Consider the following 24,611-nt stretch of genomic DNA (forward strand, 5'->3'; position numbering starts at 1 on the left):
CAATTGTACTTTGCATGTAAATTTTTGCATAAATTCATTTAATTAACGAAAGAGATGAATAAAAAAAGTATGACAAGATACCTTAGAGTCATACCATGTATGCATGCAAGAACTATGAATGGTCATGCATGCACTCCACTAAAAATAGATACCCTCTGATCTGAATGAGACTGCTGCCCACTCCATGTTGCAAATATCTCGGTGTCTTCGATGTCATACGTGTTAACACCATGCTATTCCTCGATATTCAAGTAAAAATTGCAGAATAGATGAAATTTCCAACAAATGACACCCAAAATAGCGTCACATGCATGTATTTCAATGTTGTGTCGATCGCGATCGCAATGTGCGATGGTACATGTAGATGATAGCTGTATGTGTAGGCTAGATTAGAAGACTATTTGATGAAAGGCGTGCCACAGTAAGTGAGGCTACCCACAATCCCCCTTGATTTGTTCACTCAGACATTTTTTGCTAAAGGCTTTTTCAATTTTATCAGTTTCTTAACAATTTTTAACTTACAATTTAAGTTCAGGATTATTTGTTAAAACTATGTTCCAAAATTATTGATTATGTTTGAAATTCAAGAGTAAATTGAATGAGAAGTCGATGTTTAGAGGTGTTAAAAATTGCACAATTTTTAAGATAAAGTTTTCAGCAACTAAGATGGTCTCATCATACCACCTGTCAGGTGGACTGAGTTGTTCTGTGTACAGAAGAAATTTGCTTCAGTTCAGTGAGTGATCTCCGTGTGTACAGATCATGGAGACTTGTGGGTAGTCTCACTTACTGTGCGTGCGTGAATATTAGGAAGGTGTACAAAACCATAAGTTTTGATGAAAGAAAACAATAAATAATGATAAAATAATGTAGAATTTAAGTTCAAGTGACTGAACTACACGTAAAACCAAACGTTATTGCAATATTTTAATATACGGCCCCTAATGGAAGAGTCATTTTGATGTCATATCCGTCATAGCTGCAACGCAAAGCCAGTCCAGATAGCTAGTACGCCACATTATGGCGACACGAAGGAGATGGACGTCCGTTTTGTGGAGTGGCCGTGATTCACATAAGTCATTTCATCTATCAAAGCATGGTCGAAATAAATTTGTTTATTCAAAGAATTTCATTGATGACTACAACGAATTTTAAAGGTCTTTGTTTATGAATGCTGCAAAGACGTACACTCACACATGCCACGTTCTCTATTTCGTTTGATACTGATTGATTTTCCAACTCGCCTAATTTACGCTAGTCCCCGTCGGGCGAAAGGGCGCAACAAACGAAATCAAACGAAGTTACTCAATGAGGTACGTCAGTCAACCAAAGAAATAAAAGAAGAGTTGATGCTTGAGATAGCTGACCTCCGTTCAAGGGTCGAGAAGATAGAACAAAAATTTGATGCAGCGGCAAATAGTGAGAGTGACGAGCAGAACTTTGACATAAATCGTTTAGTTATCGTTGTAAACCTGGTTGCAGAAGAAGAAGAAGATCTACCCGTAAAAGTCACCCACATGGTTCACAATGTCCTCAATCTTCCAGACGCACAGGTGTTAAAGTGTCGTAGAATGCTTTCCCGCAATGACAAACCAGGTGTGGTAAAAGTGGAATTTGAAACACGAAATCAGAAGGTAAATGTATTGAGAGCAAAAACTTTGCTCAAAGACAACGAAGTTTACCATTCATATATCATTCATGCAGATCTCATGCCGAACGCCTTATAGAGCTGAACTTTCGATCAATTTTGAAGGATTTACCAAACGGTGAGCAGTATAGAGTGACAGGTAGTGGCCGAATTGTTAGGCAAGAGAATAGAAATCAGCACGTTGAATGAGGAGTGAACCAGCCCGCCGGACCTTCAGTGACGTGTTAACATTGGAATATCAATGGATGGACGACGAAAAATAGAGACTTGATAAAGCAAGTTATTTTACGTAAGAATTGCGATGTTTTTTGTCTAAGTGAAACTCACCTTAAACAAGGTGAGAGTATTGAGATTGAAGGATATAGATGGTTTGGTTTTAACAGAGAATTGGCTCACAAAAGAGCCATACGTGCTTCAGGTGGAGTTGGTATATTGGTCAAACATGACACTGTCCGTAGATATAACATATCAGTCTGTGATAAATCTTATGACGGTATATTGGGATTGAAATTTGTTGATAAAATAACAGAGTATAGTTTTATCGTCTTTACGTGTTATTTACCCCCCGAAAATTCTCTTTGGGGAAGAGATGCCGTTGGTTTCTTTTCTCACTTACTTTGTCAACTGTATGTAGAAAATGATGTTGACAATATTATCGTTTGCGGGGATTTAAACGCACGGATTGGTGCTTTAGACGATTGTATACCAGAAATTGATAATATTCCTAAAAGAACTAACATAGACAGTGTAGTTAACAAACACGGTGAGACACTTATTGAGTTTCTTAAAGATTCTCAGATGTCAGTATTGAATGGAAGAATTATCCTCTTCAAGACAACTTTACATCAATTTCCCATAGTAGTCCGGCAGCCAAATCCACTTTTTGTCCTGAACCTTGTGTTAGGGTCTTAAGTTTTTTTTTTAAACCGGATTTTGCTAGTCAAGATAACCAAAGTGAAAAAATAGTTACTGGATCTCTGTCAGTATTGAGCAATTTTAGATAATTAGCATAGACAAAATGGCCGCCAAATTATCACAAATTACCATTGGAAGCAGTAGAAGTAGGCTTTATATTGTTAAAGTTGCTAGTAAAGCACATTTCTATTAGTGCTTCAACTAAAAAAAGGTTAGTAATCATAGATGAATAAATTTAAATACTAATTTGCATAAATTAACACAAAATTATCACAAATTACCATTTGAAGCAGTAAAAGTAGGCTTTACACTTTAAAGTTGCTAGTAAAAGCACATTTCTATTAGTGCTTCAACTGAAAAAGGGACGTAATTATAGATGAATAAATTTAAATACTAATTTGCATAAATTAACACATAAACCATATTTTATAGGAAAGCTTGAACTGTACCGAAGTAGATTATAAACAATGCTACAATGAATGCTAAATGAATTGGTGCGGCAAAGGGGAAGGCAGCTCCACACACCGTACTATTTTTGCGGATATTCAGTGTTTTCCTATATTACTCGTAATATGTTTAATATTTTCGTCTTCTATAATTTTGGACACAGTGTTGGGACACTATGGCGAAACAAAAAGTCTACAACGAGGTAAAAGTAGGCTCCGTCTTTCATACAGCTCTCTCAACATTATACACGTGCCCGAACACAAATATAACCGGTCCAATAACTGGCAAACGAAAATACCACAACAGTCTTACAAGGAATACAATCTCTCACAGAAAACGACCGAATACAACAAGCAAAGAAGCTCCTCGGACGTTTCGAAGAAGAAGTCAAATAACAACTTACACATAAACTCAAAATATAAGTTGTCACGTACAAAACACTACTTCCCCAAACCAAACCAAAGGGCTCTTTTTCAGGGTCACCGAATTTTTCAGCCAAAGAACTACCATTGAAATACGGTGGCCAGGCCGCCATCATATTCAAAATACACACAGAGAAAATTTAACAGATTGAGGAAATCTTCTCTGATAATGGAAGCAAAAGAAAAGAATTAATTAAAGAAACAAACAAAAAATATGACGCAAACAGGCGTACCAAATACAAATCCCTAAGAACTCTAAATATATTAAAATATCTCTCGGAATATGAACAGCACGATTGGAACTAATGTGGGATAATTGGATTTTCATATTTTGTGAATTTCTCAAAAGTGTTCGGTGCCATATAGCTGAACGTTGCAGTATCGCAAATTACTCATAAAAACAAGCGTGTAATATAAAAAGAAAAGCAGATTAGATTACATTTGAAGATTAAATCGACATTACGTCACCATCCAATCATACCAAATTAGTTACAATTGTGTTAAACTATTAACTCCTGAAATAACATTGAATAGAGGCTTATCCCTGGAAAATTCCGAAATTCATTTAAATACAACCAAATCTAACATAACATAGGCAGAAAAAATGCCATTAAAACACTATCAAATTGAACCATAACATTTCCATAAAACCATTAGATAAAGACTGGCAAACCGGAATAGCAATATCATTGAAGAAAGCACAGACTTTTAAGCCAAAAGAGATTACGATACAAAAGTGCATGTAAATGACAGCGACAACACAACAAGAAAACTACAAGGACATGTACTAAAATAAACAAATAGACAAATGATACGTTCAATATTATGATCCCTTGAATACACATAATATGCACACTAACGCAGTATTCACTCCAAAAATTCAAAAAGTCACCAGCATCAGCAAAATTCATTTGTCGTCACGGTCCAAATTATTTATGGCTGCTCTAGCCCAACACACAAAATATCGGAATACATAAGATAGACTATTTCTTAAAACTGATTGTACAAAACCAGCCAATGTACATTATAGACGCAACGGACTTTACCAACAAACTAAGCAAGATAACAATACAACATAATGCATTACTAGTTACTTGATGTAATCTCGATGTACACAAATACTCAACAAACTGAAGCAAACTGTCACAAACGCACTTGATTCAGTATCAACTATCAATTACAGCTATAAAATATAAAGAAAGATCGAAGCGTTCCACTAAAGAATGACTAACTACGGTGGCCCAAAACTACCTGTTCTCCGCATTCAAAGTCTGCGTCGCATTCAAATGTTTTTCTTATATTATGTCTCCGCATTCAAAGTCTGCGTCGCATTCAATTTTTTTTCTCTCACATATGTCTCCGCATTCAAAGTCTGCGTCGCATTCAATTTTTTTTCTCTTACATAAGCTTATGTCTCCGCATTCAAAGTCTGCGTCGCATTCAATGTTTTTTCTCTCACATATGTCTCCGCATTCAAAGTCTGCATCGCATTCAATTGTTTTTCTCTCACATATGTCTCCGCATTCAAAGTCTGCGTCGCATTCATATTCTTTTCTCTCACATATGTCTCCGCATTCAAAGTCTGCGTCGCATTCAATGTTTTTTCTCTCACATATGTCTCCGCATTCAAAGTCAGCGTCGCATTCATATTTTTTTCTCTCACATATGTCTCCGCATTCAAAGTCAGCGTCGCATTCATATTTTTTTCTCTCACATATGTCTCCGCATTCAAAGTCAGCGTCGCATTCATATTTTTTTCTCTCACATATGTCTCCGCATTCAAAGTCTGCGTCGCATTCAATTGTTTTTCTCTCACATATGTCTCCGCTTTCAAAGTCTGCGTCGCATTCAATTTTTTTCTCTCACATATGTCTCCGCATTCAAAGTCTGCGTCGCATTCATATTTTTTTCTCTCACATATGTCTCCGCATTCAAAGTCTGCGTCGCATTCAATGTTTTTTCTCAACAATGCTGACTATAGGTGGCGTTTTCCGCGCATGCGTTCTACCCACTTTGTCGGCAACACGGAAGTGCGAGAGTTATCATCGAGTGTGTCCTTAGGCAGTGATATCGTAAATGTCTGTACTTTATGGTCACTACCCTTGCTCAAGTCTAACTGTACAAGGTGGCTAAAAGGTTAGTAAAGTTGTAAATGTGGATTAGCTGTAACTTTAAATGATTTTACATAGTATTTTGTTCTATCATGGAGGTATGTCGCCAGTTGTATCTCCTTCTCTCTCAATACATCCATGGTTCTATCAACTGCCGTTTCTCGTATTTTAACTCCCACATGTATTAATGGCCAAAAAGAATAAGAAATTGTACTTTTAGTACCAGTAGTTAAAAAAATTCGTGAAACGTATTCGTGAAACGTTTAGAAAGTTTATGTATTAAGGTTAATGAATTTTGAAGCCCATAATTTCAATGTTAATTAACCTTAAAATGAAGTTTGCCTACATGTACGCGATATAGAGCAATCATACACTGTGACGTGGAAGAGACCTGTAACGGGATTCTGTATTAAAAAATTGTTGATCTAAAAATACGACAGATTCACCTCTAATAGAAGATTAGTGAGTGCTTTTCTTATTCACAAAGAATGTTATGTTGAAAGTCTGACACTGTTTGCTATTGAGAATGGCAATTAGAATTTGACAATACTACAGCTGTTAATTCAGCCATAGATAGTAGGGGGGGTCTTCCCCCTCTAGCTACTGTCTATGATTGAGCTCAGTTTGCTTCATCAACAGAAGACTTTATAAACCAGATTAAGAGGTTATGGGGAAAGAATTCAGAGATATTTTGATATATTTTTAAATAATTGTCAAAGCTACAGGGATTGTTCCTTTTATCGGTTATTATGTAAAATTTATACACGTGTCAAAACTGATTATGCCTTTAATATAGCACAGTTGTAAACCAATGGAGTCCCCTGCAATTGATAATGTTTCAGTGCAATGAAATAAGTACATACTTAAAGATTCTTAACATATTCTCATGGACCTTGCAGTTGTGCAAGTTGGTGTGAGAATCAGTGATGTCAGACCCAGTATTTCTTAAGGAATTTGAAAATGGTGAGTACCCTTTACCCCAAACCTGGGTTCCGATTAAAATCGAATGTAGTGATGCGCTTGGTATTTTCACTGTCAGCGATGTGGTCTTTTACTTCTGCGTTTCCTCACCTGACACTCCATCTGTACTTGTGGCTTTAATTTTTCCTCATTTTTAAAAGTAAACTACTCAGCCAATCACATTGCCGCCTATTCACCGTTCTTAGCAAAATGCCGTAAATGCCATGTTTGCAGATCGTAATACTCTTACCTAAATAAACAAGCATCACACTACATCTGATTTTAATCAGATTGGGACCTTGCATGCCTACAGTAAGTATTCAGAATGTTGATTGAGTTGAGCTTCCTTTCATAACTCGGGTTCCTATGTTTATGCATCAACTGCATTCCAGGATGAAATGAAAGTAAAATCAGATCACCCTTAGAGTGTCAGAACTGTGCGCTGGACCAATGTTTTTCTGTGTTTTTCTCAATTTATTGCTAAAACTAGTTTTCAAGTGTATGTTGGTGTATCATTTCAAATGTGACAGAAAAAAAGTTATATTTGAGTAGATTTAGTTGATGATGAAATTGTTACGGAGGAACTTAAACTCATTTTCTTTTTTGTACCTAGATGCTGAGGCAATAAAGGCTTTATGGCAGGGTGGCTACTCAACTGCAACAATTTTACAGCTGCTAGAGCTACACTATGGTGTTATATTAAGGTAATTGTGATGAACTTTAGAGCTTGTCAACATAATTCGACTGCCATGTCTTCTGATCATAAAAGTACAGGCTGTTTTATGATGTAGGTTCATATGTCAAATTGTTTTCTTGCAATACCATTTCAGTATAAAGGAGTGTGTATCATGTACAAAGACAGGAGAGTTGCCCAAAACCAAAGGGCAGGTAAAGAACATTGCGTATAGTATAGTTGTGAAATTACTGCACTATATTTGATTGACCTTGTTAGAGATATTAAACAGATAACTTACATGAAATTTAACGAATTCAGCATTGAAAATCAGAGTTACCACACTGAATTCTGTGAAACTTGCCGTATAGCAGTTGTTTTCATACAAAGTAAACTGTATGAAGACACCCAGCCTTATAATAAACTGCTAATTTGCATATTTAATAAATTGTTGCAATTAGCGATGTGGTTTTGAAATTATTGCACCATATTTGATGAAACATTACATATTAACAGACCTGCTCAAACCATAGACAGTAGAGGGGAGGAAGACCGTCAGTAGAGGGGAGGAAGACCGTCTATGGTCAAACTAAGGCAGTAAGGGGGCTAGCTGCCTTTCTGTTATGCATGTTGCTAAAGTTGACCTCCAGTACCTAAAGTTTCAGACCTTAATTACTTTTGTCATTCTTGTTTTTCTGGTTTAAATATTTCTTCTTGTTTTTCTGGTTGTACTGTGCAGAAATCATTGTCATAACATCAACGTAGAATTTTCCTGCACTGAACAGATAGAAACAACATTTATTTTTGATCTTTGGTACCCATACTGGAATGTAACAATTCTGATCAAATTTGAGCGACACCGTATAATTGCGATATTTTTCTGATACATGGTTGTCTATGGGAAGCGTGATGACCATAGTGTTATAAAACAATATTTACTGCACCAATTATCATGAAACTTACCATGCAAGCTAGTATCTGAAAAACAATGTAGTTCATGAAGCACCATACCAAATAAATGGTAATTTGCATATTTTATGAACATTTCTAATTAGTGACATACCAGTAGTTTTAAAACTACTGCACCAGATTTGATGGAAATGTGTACAGATATTTATCTGACAGACATCTGCCTGTAGATTGAGACATTGGGTGTTAACTAACAGCTAATTTGCATATTTAATCAATTAAACAAATTAGTCTCTTCACAGTTTCTAATCAACAAATTGCTTATTTGTATTTTTGATCAAACACGGGAGCATTTTCAGTTCATATCTGGTCACATCTCGACTTAAAGCCACACTTTTCAATCCCAGGTTCTCGCATTAGTGGAGTTCTCCTCCCAGTCAAACACTTGGCCAGTACGATGTTTGATTTCTATAACATTAATTACACAAACTGATCTCAATCTTTTGTCACATTTTGCTAATCCTGCAAACAGAGCTTATATAACCGTTTGATTGATGGTCGGTTCAAATTGCCAATGGTTATTTATTCCCCAGCACCACACTCGAATTTCCTTAAAAAACGTCTTAGAGTCACGTTAGAATTTGAATATAACCACAGGGTTCGATCGGCAGCAGCTTCGTGCTGACCGCTTGGCAGTCTGTCAGTGTTTTTGCGGTCGGAAAAAACTAAAAAGTGGCATTTTCTGGAGCCTGTGCCCTCATGCTGCCTGTTTGGTGTCCACTTACACAATGAACGCCGCCATAGCTTGGCGCCCTTTTAAAGGGAGGCTCCGCCTTTAAGCCGCAAACCTGCCCATTTAGCCTGGGGGTTTAAGCCAACATTTACAGACAAGAATGTTACTCTTGAAAAGGGGAATGGACAGAACAAAGGCTACAATACAGAGAGTGCCATACTTGAAAATAAACTACATGTACACCCCACCCCCACCCCCTGGTACTTAGTACTTCATCATTATTTCACTTTCTTGCAGGATGTCCACTGCAACTAAGAGGTGATCCAGGCAATGAAAATGGAACAGTTGCAGCCATGCAAGTCTTTTTGCTGCAGTCCGCTTTTGATCAATATGAATGGGAAAGTTCCTTTCTTTATGGCAAATCTACTTCAAATCAGGTAGGTTGCTATTTGGTTGGCAGGTCTTCATGTACAAATTACTATTGGCCAAACCATAGTTTTGTTTTGATGTTTTGCAAGTTCAACATGCTCTCCTTTAAAAAGTTTAATAGTGTTATACCCGTGAAGTTTCATATATAAAAACAATGTAGTGTGTTAAATATCAATAGATTTTTTATCAAATTTAAAGGAGCCGAGAATCTTTACCCTGTCTTTGATTTTTTGCCAATTTGACACCAAATGGCTTATTACTCCTTTATCTTTCTTTTCCCAATAATACTGTTTTTGTGCTGTTTGGAAACAAACTTGTTGGTATAACTTTTAAGTGATATAAGTATCATTTGCACTTATTTCTGGATTGATTTTTTTATGCACTTGCTCTGTATATTTCAGAGAATAGAATGTTTTTGGTCTCAGTTGTTAAAGTCGTGGACGGAGTGGTGGAGGCAATATTTCATCGCAATGGAAAGAGAAGGTCTCTTCACCCTGAGGCATAATTTACATAAGTAAGCATGTATTTTGCTCCCTTATTTCACAAGTGCTCATTCACCCACCCACCCACTATAAAAATAAATACAAGTGCACTCCGTATTACATACATAAATTTACATAAATTTTGGGATCCTTACGGCTATAATCATTACTTTTTACTGAAATACTTCTTCATTTCAAACTTCAACACAGTCACAAATCTGACTATCGACTACTCTCAAGGAACATTTTGGGTCACACATGTAGGCCAGTGTAGCTCACCTCAACTTTTCATACAGAAGTAATAAGTTAGAAAACATGATGATTTCCATTGTTCACTGGTCTACCGATAGGTTATGTTTGTTTAAATGATGTATTAAGGTTCCAAGACAAGTAATAGCCACTTTAAAACTAAGTATTGTTTGACAGACTCAGTGATAGGTACTCCTTTAAATTATATACCATTGGAAAGCCTACATATTTTAAAACCTGGCGGGGCTAATTTTGTTGTCATTTTTTACACAGGAATCACGTGACAGGAAATTTAAACACCCTTCCAAAAATCGGTTTTCCCAACTTCCTGCGTTAATGCTTTAAGATTTCTATCTGAAATTGATGTGATTGCAAGATGTTATATGAATGCAGGCCTTCAATCAATTTTATGACAGAATCCTTATTTTTTTGCGATTAAAATTTATGTCGAAAACCTTTAACTCACTGTAACTTTAAAATGAAAATATGTATGGGAATTCTGAGACACGCTTTTTGAGAACACATATACAGCTGTCTTTGATGCAAATTTCAACAGGCAATATGGCAGTGCTGTCATGGAAAGTAGGGAAAACCAATTTTTGACAGGGTATTTAAATATCCTGTCACATGATCCTTGTGTAAACAATGAAAACAAAATTGCCTTATAGTCCAGTCAAAATAGGGTTAGACCCACCACAATTGCAACAGAATTTTTTTCTTCAGAATGCATTTTAATGAGGTACCCAGAACAACATATTAAAAGTTTACTCGAATCCACCTTGGGGAAATATGTCTAATTTGCATAAATCAAATATGGCTGCCAGCCGTCATACAAAATAACATAATTTGCTATATATCACATGTTAAACAAGCTATTTCAGTGATTGCAAATTCTGACACTAGTAATTTGGCCCAGGGAATTATTTTTTGGAGGTATAATCTTCCTTATAGGTACTTCATTAATTTGCATAATTCCAATATGGCGGCCAACATTCCTACAAAAGACATTTTCGGTCATATACCACGTATTAAACAAACTTTTTTAGTGATTTTAAAGTTAAAAGTATATTTCTTTGGCATGGATAAACGATTTTTGAGATGCTATGATTTGCATAGGTAATTTGTTAATTTGCATAAATCCAATATGGTGGCCAACATTCCTACAAAGGATGTCGGTCATATACCACGCATTAAACAAGCTATTTCAGTGATTTTAAAGTTTTAATATTTTTCTTGGGTATGAAGAAACACTTTTAGTGGCTCAAATTTTACAAAGGCCCTTTGATAATTTGCATAAATTAAATATGGCTGCCAAATTAATGCCATGGCTTAATAGCTTCTGATATAAATAATGGTTTTGGTATATTTTTAGCACTAGGAAAGAAGAAAGTGTTAAGTCCTTGGACATTCATTTTTAAAATTTTTTGATTTTTCTGTATATGACGACTGTTAATGAATGTTAGTCTTTTGAATGATATATTCTCTTTCTTAACATAAGATTGAATTCATCTGTGTGCGGCATTTTCGTAATTTGTAAGGGTGTTTAACACTCTAAAGTGCCAAAACATGTAATCTGTAATGTTTACTGTTAAAAAAAGAAGTGTTCAAAATCTTTAGTTTTTAATTTAGACTGAACTCCCTTCTTATGGATGGGTGCATCTTTATAAGATCCCTTAGATTATAGGCTAGGAGTCATCACACATAACAGGAAAATACAATAAACACAACAAAGCTAAAAAAACAGAAAAAATGATATGACCGAAATAAAAAATGTCGTAACACACAAATTGAAACTTAGCACTATTGCAAACAATGTCAGATTCATAAAAACTTTATGGACACACAAACTCAAAAAATCTGAAAACTGTATGCTTTAGCAAAGACTTACAATTAGTCCAAACAAAGGATCCAACACTATTACACAATACAAAGAAGTACATCTTGAGTCATTTTTCCAAGTGTCATTTTTCCAGATGTACATGTTTGTATCGTGTAACAGTTGGATTCTGTTGGGCCAATGAGTTGTGTGAATTAATTTTAACAATTTTCAATTTTTGGGAGTTTGTGTGTTGATCAAGTTTTTAAAAGTCTGATATTGTTTGCATCAGTGCTAAGTTTTAATTTGTCTGTATTGTGGTATGTGTTATTTTTGGTCACATTATTTTATTTTTGCGTTATCTTTGTTGTGTTTATTGTGTTTTTGCTCTCATATGTGATGACTTCTTGCCTATCGTCTAGGGGATGTACCAAAGATGCACTCGTCCATAAGGAAGGGGTTTAGTCTAAATTAGAAACTAAAGATTTTGTCCACTACTTTTTTAAACAGGAAAACATTAAAGATTACATGTTTTAACACTGTAGAGTATAAAGCACCTATAAAATCACATACAATGTCGTACACAGATGAATCCAATGTTATATTCAGAAAGAGATTATTATTAGATGACTAACAATCATTAACGGTTGTCATATTTAGAAAAATCACAAATAATTGAAATTGCATGACTTTCTTACATCTCAATAGTAAACGCACATCAACATATACGTATTTTAATCCGTTCGGAAGTCATATATGTAAGTCTACCAAATTTGCTTTAACATTCTTTTCAAAATACAATATATTTATGGGGAATTTTAACGAATTCAGGTATCAGAGGCACCTATCAAAATAAACTTTTATTCTTAAATGGATCGTTATTGTAAGTAACTTTACAGTATATTTCCATATTTTTAAAAATAAATTTTCAAGGACTTAAGGTGGAGCTGCACGTTGCCAACACAGTTTTTTTCGAAGGAATATTTCTCATCTAAGATGACAAGAAAATCCTTACAAACTATTTTGTGAAATGTAATATTTCACTTGAAACAAGAGTATATCCTCATTCTAAATGGCATGGTCTGAACGACTGCACTCAAAAAGTGCTTAAAATCATGGTTAGCAAAATAAAATGCCTCTAATTCAAATGTAAGAATTTTATTGCAAAACAAAATAGTTGTTTTGTTATATAGCATTTAAAATCATAATGTGAAAATTTCAGAAAATATGACCAAGCCAGAACAGAGTTATATTCTTTGGAAATCTTGAAATTCGGATAAAAGGAAGCAGGAATTCGGGTGATTTGCATACATTTGCATTCATTAACCCTTCTATATCATGCAACTTACGACTGCTTGCCAAGCTAAAAGGTGAACCTAACCAATTTTTAATCTTGGGTTAACAAATTAATAAAAATTGGAAGAATATTTCAAAAATATATTTTGAGCAAAATACAGTGCGTTAGGTGCAGTGCCCTGTTGACAGTTTTTTTCTTTATATTCCCATTCCATAAACTCTACCATAACCTTATTATATTAGAAGCTATTTGGGCATTAATTTGGCAGCCATATTTAATTTCTGAAAATCATCAAAGTGTCTTTTAAAAACTTTGAACCACAAAAGGTGTTTCTTCATGCTCAAGAAAATAATTAAACTTCAAAATGGCTGAAATAGATTGTTCAATACATATTATGACAGAAAATTTCTTTTGTAGTGGATTTATGCAAATTAACGAAGTGCCAACCCAAATCATTGCACCTCAAAAATCATTTGTCCACGCCAAAGAAATATACTTTTAACTTTGAAATCACAGAAATAGCTTGTTTAAACCCTTTGACTGCTGTAATTTTTTACACCAAAATTTTAATGCAATATTTTACCAGTTTCTGTGAAATTTCTGTACGTTTTTTCATAATTTTTGACTAAATGGATATCATTTTTCAGCAGCTACAGATTTTAATCAAATTTTGGCAAAAAGCAGAAAAAATGACTGTGGTACATTTTATAAAGTTGACAAAAATAGACTTTGGTGCCAAAGGGTTAATACGTGGTATATGACAGAAAATGTCTCTTGTAGGTATGTTGGCCACCATATTGGAATTATGCAAATTAACAAATTACCTATGAAAATCATAGCATCTCGAAAATTGTTTGTCCATGCCAAAGATATGCACTTTTAACTTTGAAATCACAGATATGGCTTGTTTACCCTTTGACTGCTGTAATTTTTTACACCAACATTTTAATGCAGTATTTTACCAGTTTCTGTGAACTTTTCTGTACGGTTTTTTCATAAGTTTGGACCAAATGGATATCATTTTTCAGCAGCTACATATTTTATCAAAATTTTGGCAAAAAGAGAATAATTGACTGTGGTACATATTATAAAGTTGACAAAAATAGACTTTGGCGCTCAAAGGGTTAATACGTGGTATATGACAGAAAATGTATTTTGTAGGTATGTTGGCTACCATATTGGAATTATGCAAATTAACAAATTACCTATGCAAATCATAGCATCTCGAAAATTGTTTGTACATGCCTAAGAAATATACTTTTAACTTTAAAATCACTGAAATAGCTTGTTTAATACGTGGTATATGACCGAAAATGCCTTTTGTAGGAATGTTGGCCGCCATATTGGAATTATGCAAATTATGAGGTGCCTATATGAAACAATATCCCTCCAAAATGATTCCTGAGCCAAATAACTAGTTTCAGACTTTGAAATCACTGAAATAGCGTGTTTAATATGTGATATATAGCCAATTATGTTATTTTGTCTGATGGTTGGCCGCCATATTTGATTTATGCAAATTAGACATATTTCCCCAAGGTGGATTCGAGTAAACTTTTAATATGTTGTTCTGGGTACCTCATTAAAATGCATTCTGAAGAAAAAAATTCTGTTGCAATTTGTGGTGGGTTAGGTGCCAAAATCTCGTAGATTGACTGGACTAAATTGCCTTAGCTGAGTTGCCCAATATCTAGGCTTCCTAATGGTATATATTTTATAGCAGTTTCTATCTCAGTATTTGCCACAGAATTCTTAGTTTGAAAGGGGCTGTTTCTTGTCTTGGAACCTTAAAACTTAAAGCTGACTCGTAGGCTATTTTTGAATAAGGAAATGATTTATGGACCTTACTCAGAAAGATACAAGTCTCAAGAAAAAGACAACAAATAATTTGATCACAAGTTTTAGTTAGGCTAATAGTTGTACAACCCTCTCTCATTGCATGAAAAATAAATGTTATGACAGAAGCCATAAATAATAGAAAACCAAACTTGATAAGTCCCTCTCAATAGCCCTTCAGTGTTACGGAGAGAACACCAAGGCACTTTCTTTAGTGTTTAACGATGTGCATGCGTCTTCACAAACAGTGCCGGCTGTATTATCTTGTCTCTGTATAAGTTTCACAGGCTGCTGAACAATTACTTCACTCCTTGAAGCTGCCAATGCATACTAGTAACAGACTCAGTATACTAAGCGAGTATCTTCATGAAGATACTCGCTTAGTATACTGAGTCTGTTAAGTCCCTGGCGTATCTATTGATAGGAAATTATCAACTTTGGTTTTCTATTATTTATGTCTGCCAATGTAACATCATACAAGAGCAAGATTCATATGGTGGTACAAAATCTGTGGGCATACAGGTCCACACAAACACTTCTACTTATGGAAACCTATAGTAAGGATTGCTCATTGAGACCCAACTTGTGTCATTTTAATCAATTCTGAAATGTATTTGGTGCCATGTCATGGCATCTCTAACTTCTACTCTATATGTGACAAACAACATGCAAACTTGAATAGTGACAAAGATAATTTTCAAAACAGTACAAAGCATGCATATCTATATTCTCCTCCATGACTTTAAAACAAAGAGCTGAGAGGTTCTAAATATTTCAAAATACCAGGACTCTAAAATCCATAAAAAAACATCGTAACAGTAAGATTTTGGTACAACGAAAAAATCCTATGGGGAGCAAGTGCACAACTGTTTTGTTCACTATCCGATCTGATGAGACTATGTTTCAAAATTACAAGTGGGGACTGTTTGATTGACAATGACTCAATGACATGTTACCAAGTGGCATAATTTAAACAACTACTATTACAGTTTATGTTGGTGCAATTCGTCACTTCATTATTTTTTCAGCAAACTTGCTTGTCATTATTTTTTTTTGCATGTTAACTTTTTTGCAATAGGTGCTTAGTCAGATATTGTTATCTTGGAGTTATCCAGGCTGAACTAGATGAAGTCATAAACCAGTGGAATGATCATCCCTTGCGACAACAAAGACAGCTTGAAGTTCCCTGTGGAATACCAAACATTCTATATTACAGCCCAGAGTTAACAGGTAAGTTGACATCCTTTGTAGGATTGTTGTTTCCTTAACAGCCATCATCATATACACGTAAGAGTCTCTGGCACAAATAATTTTGTTGTTATATTTGACATTTTAGTTAAAATTGTATTGAGTAACATTTGTTTGATTTTAAAATGATGATGGTTCTAAAAGGGCACAGATAAAGGAAGCAAGAAATGTTTTCCTTTAACAATGATGCATAAACTTTGGAGATTTCTGGTGATTGTGTGTATCAATTAAGTCATATTAATGATCTTGGTTGTGTCTCGTATTTTGACACTCTATTATATCTATCTTGATTCTAGGTGGGACAGATATGCTACAACCTTTTGGGGAGGACACTAGTAATCTTCATCAATACACAAGTTTTCCCAGTTATATAGGTGATGATAGTTTAGAAGAACTCTTGGATGACATCATGACAAATGAAGGTTTACTTCCGCCACGTACAAGCAGAGAAGCAAAACAGTTATATCAAACTTTAAAAGAGATATGTGAGAATACACTTTAAGAGTGAACTACTTGGATGATCACAAACAAAATGTACAAGTATTTTTTTCTGTACAATAGTTTTATATTTGAACATGATTTGATTTGTGGTAATCTCATGTAACACATGAACATTTCAGCCTATAAACAGTTAGTAAAACTATTCAATCTGTCTTTTAGGTTGACTGACAATTTATTGTTATTCTCCATCTTGTTACACATTTGCCTTACAATTGGGCCGTTTACATTGCTTCACAAATCATTGTCAATGACATAGTACCCATTTGTAAGTAAAATCACTGCAAAATGGTGACTAGCTGGCATATTGGATCATATCACAAAATAATCAGTGTGCATATATGTCAGGGCCCAAAATTAATGGTTGTCCCATGGCACGGGACAACCAAACCTTGCGTGTGGACAACCAATCTCTAGTAAATGGTTGTCCCACGGGCCAACCGTCCGCTCAAACATGTCATGATTACGTACGGCTGAATGGTCAAAGAATGGATGTGTCAGGTTAATAGAGAAATTTTCATCGAATCATCTCGGCATTATGCCTAAATCGATCAAAATTATTGCGAGTTGTCATTTAGACCCCTTTCAAGCTTTTGTTTTCAGCCTACAATGTATGTACATATATCACGATGCGATGCAGATTGTGCCTTTGTTCCATATAAAATAGATTTTTGATACAATGTTTAAAACTGAGCACTGCTTTCTCTCAATTTTTATTGCGTATTCTGCACACGACAGATCAACACGAGTAGACATTGATGCTACTTCGGCTGTTCCTTGTTGATTGACTTAACTTTGAGGAAAAATTCAGTATGCCGTCTATTCAATTACTTTCACAAATAACATTTCGGTGTGAGAAAACGTTCAGCATTATCTGAAGACAGCATCAAAAAACCTAATGATCCTCGAGACAGTGATGATTCTGTCAAGGCAAAGGCAAGTCATATACAAAAATCTCAAGCAACGTGGATGGACGGTAGAATAAAAATGGCTGCAATATAATAGTGAGACTGAGGCGATGTTCTGTACACTATGTGAACACGGGTCTTCCGCATTTTCGAGTGATGTTGGCTGTACATGTTTATGACTAGAATCACTGCGTAAACACGAGCAGTGCCATCCACATCGCAGAGCTATTGAGAAAAAAATAATCAATCGTAGCTCAAATAACCGGTCTATTGTATATGTTGGTAAATAAAGTTGATAAATTGTTACGTGTTGTGAATCTGCTTTGTTAATGCATTAAAATACATGACATATGCTAGTCCAAAGTTAGGTATTTTACATTTAAAAAGATGGACAACCATACATGTCTCCTGGACAACCAGTATCTGAAAATGGTTGTCCAATTGAAAAACTAGAGAAAAAGTTAATTTCGAGCCCTTTATCTGTAACATATGCAATTGTCTTTGTAACAACTGTAAATGAAATAGGATAGTAGAACAAATCAATGTACAAATGTATGAAATCAATGTCTTTGCACATGTATGACATTAGGTCAATGTCTTTGTACTAACTTTGAATGAATTTGGCTTAAACAAGTCTGGCTGTAGATAGGAAAAAAATCATGACAAAATGGGCTCCTGGCAGCCATTGGTTTGAATCATGAATCAAATCAATGTGCTTTTGTATGGCATAGGTGTACATCTTAATGCCAAGTTTGAAAGAAATTGGCATGGGCATGTCTGAGATAACTCTGTGAACGATCAACTTACCAATGCACGCACGGACATGACCCAATGTACCAAGTTTGAAAGAAATCGGTCAAGGCATGACTCCACAAAGAGGGGCTGCTATTACGAGCCCAATATTAGATCGTACACCAAAGTTCCAATATACATAGGGAAACAGCTAGGAATGTTGTTATATGCCTATCTAAGTAATTACCTAACAGTACTGCCAAGTGAACAGATCATGTTCCAACTGTGTATACACTTGGCTTTAATGCTCGTTGTGTTATTCTTTGAGAGTGGAAACATGATCTGCTCACTCAGGGATAGTGCTAGGTGAACCACATAGGCATTTTACAACATTCCTGGCTGTTTCCCTACATGTATTGGAAATTTGGTATACGATCTAATATTGCACCTGCAATAATACATGTAACTCTATGGGGATAGCTTATACATGGGTCTCTATGGGACGTGAAACAAAAAAAATTCTTCTAACCTGGCCAAATGTGGTTGCATCACAAAACAAATACACGTGCACATGTATGCCATAGGGTACTATCCTTGTGCAAAGTTTTTAAGAAATTGACAAAAGCATGTCTAAGATATCTGCGGAACGGATGTACCCACAGACGGCCGCACGAACATGACCCAATCTATAAGTCCCCACGGATGAAGGCTATGCCATTATCCAAGCCAAACTGATGCCCTTGGAGAAACATATAAAACTAGGCCTTGGAAATACATCCCTTTATACCCCAGGTGCAACACATATTAAATTTTTCCAAAACCATGTGACTCCAGCAGCGCCCTATTCATTAATTCTGTTAGTCTTTCAAGTTCAGTGTCTCTTGGCAGCCACAGTCTAAGATCGCATGTAGATGCTGATGGGAATCTAGTTTCGTTGTCGTCACATGTATAGAATGACACGGTTACAGCTTTGGGGAAGCCAAGAACAGGCACCCTGTCTGCGGCAGTGATGAAAACTAGTATATCTTCAAGGGACACAGGGTGTTTTTTTTCTGGAAAGAAAAAAACAAGTTTATCTATGTCAAATCAGATGTTAGGGAGGAAACCTTTTGTTCAAACTAACATCCACAGCTGGTTCACTGTAACCAAATTTTGTTTTCAAAGTAGAAACAGACACTGCCAATGTCAGTTTATACTATAAACTCATTGGCATACCAAATGTGAGCTAAAATTTCTACACAAACATGTACTTCAGTTAAACTACAACTCTTCAGGCTGTGACATGGTGTAACATTCTATGTATAGTTATTTGACAAGGTTAGTGGTATAAGGAATGGACTACATAGATGGTGTAGGCACATCACAAAGTCATAATCATGTATAGCATTTAAGTGTTTTAATCTTCTGCATGAAAGCCAGATAAATATATAGGAACATATCAGCAAATGGAACCTGCTGCTTTGCTCTCAGTTATCGGGTTTTCAAGATTTTTGTCCGTGAAGTCATTGTTCATTTTAAGTAGTGCAGGCTGTTCATTATAGCAGATTTTCTGAACAACCCCCACCTTCCCATGTTTTGATCAACAGACTGATTGCAAGCTGATCTGTTACACTTGTTGATTCAGCAAAGCACTTAGTCATCAAAGGCATTCCCATGTGGTTCCTAATACATTTAACATTATACATTAAAGATGTAGATGGTCATGTCAGTGTATCAACAGCAAGCTATTATCATCTTATGTGTAGCTAAAGTTTTGCCTTACCTTCTACTTCCTGCAAGTAGGTCTCAAAGGCATACACTGTTTCCTCTTCTTTTTCTCGGTTGTTGCTCCCCTCAACACTCCACTCGATTTTATATAGGCTTTTGAAGTGATGTCTGGTCATTACGATATCATGGCTAGTGAACAATGTTGTAAACGGAGTGTGGTTCTCTTTAACTATATCAAATAACTTGCCCACTGCATTCATCCCAGAACAGAATTGGTCCATCCCAATCTTGGCTCTAAATTGAACAAAAATATATCACTATCAATGGTACATTTGTCGTGTGTGTATGTGGTTTTGACAGTGTAGTATTACATGTACCTTACTTTTATCACTCATATTTTTAAGGTGACTTTACTTACAAGCCTATTCATAATCCTTTTATTTTGATTACCTAAGGCTAAGATTTGCAAGCAAAATAGAAGTAACTGTACCACTTTGAATGTATATGGGTTTTGACAATTGTGTCATTTGCATATCAGTTATTCTGCACACCGGTATATCCTATTCAAATTTAAAGACAATCGGGCAAGGGGTTTAAGCGGATGCTTTTAACCAAGAATGAAGACAATTTCAATAAAAATCAGTAAAATTGAAAATTATGGACCAGCACAAAATGAACAAAACTATATGAATTATGTCCATCCCAGGAAGCTGCAAACCAATTTTCATACCCATCAAGTGTTTTACCATTTTAACATTTTTCAGTTCATTTGCATTTTGTTGGTGGAAACAAGTTAATTTAAACAAAATCCCATCTATAGTCTATAATGCAGAAACATGCAGTGGTTCTCAAGTTTTTGCAGTGGACGGACATATATACATGAACGCGCATGCAAACGCACACACACACACACACATAAATACACAGATGCATAGATGCATGCATGCATGCATACACACACATATAGACGCCAACTTACTCTATAAGCTTTTGACAGTTTTGTTATCAATTAATGCTTCATATACTTCACTTTTGGAGATGTACACTTGCAAAACTGAACTAAAGGCTACATGTATATGGCAATCCAGGGTTAAGGTGGTTTCAGAGATAAGACCCCTTGGCGATATAAGCATGTTTGGCTGAAAGTAATCACCAAGTGTCATCAAGAGGTCTACTAATCGCAACCAATGACCCAATCACATAATAATGCCATTTGTATATGATCAGGTTGTACACAAGAGAGCAAATTTTTTTTCCAAGTCAACATCGCCATAGGGATAAACCAAATAAGTTCCATTGCCTCAATGTTTTCATGACATCATTGGCTGAAAGGGTGCAAACACCTTACAGAATTGGCAATTTTCATGATCCCAGAGTGAATCTACATCATGGTATTTTGTGAGGTATGGCATCATATACTTAACTTTTTCCCCTTTTGTAACACACAAAATTCAAAGTTTTTGTTGAAGGATTAGTTACAGTGCACCAATTCAATGGTATGGTTGACTGTTGTACAGTTTTAACTCAAAATAGTAAAAACTTATACTGTACTAACAAAAATGCCAGGATGTACATTTAGGGGTCACACAAGGGTCATGAAAGTGACCTACCGGTTAGTCTGGCTTAGCACAAGTTTTTACCAAAGGAATAGAATGCATTGACTTTTCAAAAACTTTGACATTCCAAGAATGTTCTCTTCAACATGTTGTTCTTGTATTCGTTTATTCATCATTCAAGGCCCAAGTTGTAGTCAAAGTAAAAATATTACTGCATGAAACAGATTGTTAGATTCAGACTTATAAGCATATTATGATACTTATCTTACCTGTACAAAATCAGCTGTTTCAGCAGACTGTTGATAATGATATGTCTGTCATTGTAATCTGATGAATATATTTCAATGTAGCCAATATCTGCTACCCAGTCTCCATGTCTGGTGACAAATCTTCCCATTTTTTCATCTGTGGTGCAGTTGAGTAGCTAAAAAGTTTTAAAATCATTAAAAAAAAACTTTAAATGAATCTGGTGTGAGCAAACTAGCTACCAAGTGTGGATATATTTTTCAAGATTTCAAATGTCTGCATTTATCATTTTTTAGAGTTATAAGGGTTTAACTATTTATTCATTCATATGATTGGTTAGCAAATTTCTTGAACCATCACATTAGCTTTTATGTAATTGCATCCTTGATCTTTAATATATTTACACCCCAGTAACTGTCAGTATTGATTTTTTCACCAGTTTTATTTTATGTGTCAATTGCAAGTTGTAGTTCTCCTGCCCCCAAGCATGTTGAGATACGTAGTATTCCAGAGATGTGACCATATTTAGACAAGTTGTGCAGCTATGAGTCATAATGTAGCCAAATCATAAGAAAACAATAAATCGTGATACACAGATCGACATACAAACAGGTAAAAGTCTTTTATTGATCTGTTCTTCATTACATTTTTTATAAATCTTACCTCTTTGAGTTTACTTTGAGTATCCACATCTGGGATATCATCAATGGTGAGCTTTTCTTCAGTTTATATGTGTAGCCACACATAAACTTGAAGACAGGCTTTGCCAAGCATGATATCCCGGGCCCATTGTTTAGGATAGAAAGTCCTACTAATTGTCCTGCCTTGTAGTACATATTATTTTGTATCAGGTGAATACTGTGCGAAAATACCCTGCTACTCTCACGCCCTTCCAGGACTCCCATATTGCCAGCAACTTCTTCATTAATAACCTGCAAACGGATATCAGTATAATCAGTTACATGTTACATTGAAGGGACAATAGTTGTGACTTATAATTATTCACTATTATTTTTGTTCTGTTCAATAACTACCGGTTATGTTCTAGTAAGTAAGATCTGCTTAAGTGCCAAGCATTCAGCTTGGCAACAGAGCATATATGGCTAAAAAGTGAAAGTTATTATTAATACCTGAATTTCAGTCAAGACTAAAATTCAGTTGTTAACAGTAACATTGTTGGTTCTAAGCTGTGGTGACAAGCGATTAAAGCATATCTAAATGTATGAAGTAGAAAAAGATCATATTTCAGATGTAACTTAACTACTGATGGGTCACATTGTTTTACAATCCCTGTGTAAAGCCTCGAGTTTGCAAATAATCATGATGTAATTCTAAAAAGAAGTTTTGTGAGTGTAGCACCTTACTTGCTTATGTGCTTATGTAGGGAGAAAACAAGCCCCTGCTCTGTCAAATTTGAACAAACCTGACAGTGGTCACCTCAAGGAACAATAAACCTGACAATGGTCACCTCAAGGAACAATAAACCTGACAGTGGTCACCTCAAGGAACAATAAACCTGACAGTGGTCACCTCAAGGAACAACAAACCTGACAATGGTCACCCCAAGGAACAACAAACCTGACAGTGGTCACCTTAAGGAACAATAAACCTGACAGTGGTCACCTCAAGGAACAATAACCTGACAGTGGTCACCTCAAGGAACAATAAACCTGACAGTGGTCACCTCAAGGAACAACAAACCTGACAATGGTCACCCCAAGGAACAACAAACCTGACAGTGGTCACCTCAAGGAAAACAAACCTGACAGTGGTCACCTCAAGGAACAAAAACCTGACAGTGGTCACCTCAAGGAACAACAACCTGACAGTGGTCACCTCAAGGAACAACAAACCTGACAGTGGTCACCTCAAGGAACAACAAACCTGACAGTGGTCACCTCAAGGAACAACAAACCTGACAGTGGTCACCTCAAGGAACAATAACCTGACAATGGTCACCTCAAGGAACAACAAACCTGACAATGGTCACCTCAAGGAACAATAAACCTGACAATGGTCACCTCAAGGAACAATAAACCTGACAGTGGTCACCTCAAGGAACCACAAACCTGACAGTGGTCACCTCAAGGAACAACAAACCTGACAGTGGTCACCTCAAGGAACAACAAACCTGACAATGGTCACCTCAAGAACAATAAACCTGACAATGGTCACCTCAAGGAACAACAAACCTGACAGTGGTCACCTCAAGGAACAACAAACCTGACAGTGGTCACCTCAAGGAACAACAAACCTGACAGTGGTCTCCTCAAGGAACAACAAACCTGACAGTGGTCACCTCAAGGAACAACAAACCTGACAGTGGTCACCTCAAGGAACAACAAACCTGACAGTGGTCACCTCAAGGAACAACAAACCTGACAATGGTCACCTCAAGGAACAACAAACCTGACAGTGGTCACCTCAAGGAACAACAAACCTGACAGTGGTCACCTCAAGGAACAACAAACCTGACAGTGGTCACCTCAAGGAACAATAAACCTGACAGTGGTCACCTCAAGGAACAACAAACCTGACAATGGTCACCTCAAGGAACAACAAACCTGACAGTGGTCACCTCAAGGAACAACAAACCTGACAGTGGTCACCTCAAGGAACAACAAACCTGACAGTGGTCACCTCAAGGAACAACAAACCTGACAGTGGTCACCTCAAGGAACAACAAACCTGACAGTGGTCACCTCAAGGAACAACAAACCTGACAGTGGTCACCTCAAGGAACAACAAACCTGACAGTGGTCACCTCAAGGAACAACAAACCTGACAGT

At 36.0% G+C, this 24,611-nt stretch overlaps 3 protein-coding genes across 4 annotated transcripts in view; 2 read left to right on the forward strand and 1 right to left on the reverse strand.

Annotated features, from left to right (window-relative positions):
* The window catches only part of LOC139128685 (uncharacterized), a 43,368-nt gene that overhangs the window by 2,392 nt on the left and 16,365 nt on the right, over positions 1-24,611 (forward strand). The gene's annotated exons all lie outside the window — the stretch shown is intronic.
* On the forward strand, positions 1,350-17,887 carry LOC139128669 (uncharacterized). The gene is made up of 6 exons (XM_070694406.1): positions 1,350-1,634; positions 7,334-7,391; positions 9,116-9,255; positions 9,649-9,761; positions 16,006-16,157; positions 16,472-17,887. The coding sequence occupies exons 1-6, from the start codon at positions 1,350-1,352 to the stop codon at positions 16,675-16,677; spliced, it is 954 nt and encodes a 317-aa protein (XP_070550507.1). The 3' UTR covers positions 16,678-17,887.
* On the reverse strand, positions 17,741-22,757 carry LOC139128671 (G2/M phase-specific E3 ubiquitin-protein ligase-like). 2 transcript variants are annotated; one of them, XM_070694407.1, is made up of 4 exons: positions 22,486-22,757; positions 21,846-22,000; positions 20,076-20,314; positions 17,741-19,365 (listed from the first exon to the last, which is right to left on the reverse strand). In XM_070694407.1, exons 2-4 carry the CDS (start codon positions 21,971-21,973, stop codon positions 19,118-19,120), a joined length of 615 nt encoding a protein of 204 aa, XP_070550508.1. In that variant the 5' UTR covers positions 21,974-22,000; positions 22,486-22,757; the 3' UTR covers positions 17,741-19,117. The 2 variants fall into 2 exon arrangements, with proteins under 2 accessions (XP_070550508.1, XP_070550509.1); XM_070694408.1 differs by lacking the exon at positions 22,486-22,757 and having other exon boundaries at positions 21,846-22,001.

Source organism: Ptychodera flava, unplaced genomic scaffold, assembly GCF_041260155.1.
Source record: "Ptychodera flava strain L36383 unplaced genomic scaffold, AS_Pfla_20210202 Scaffold_64__1_contigs__length_706160_pilon, whole genome shotgun sequence".
Taxonomy (NCBI): Eukaryota; Metazoa; Hemichordata; class Enteropneusta; family Ptychoderidae; genus Ptychodera; species Ptychodera flava.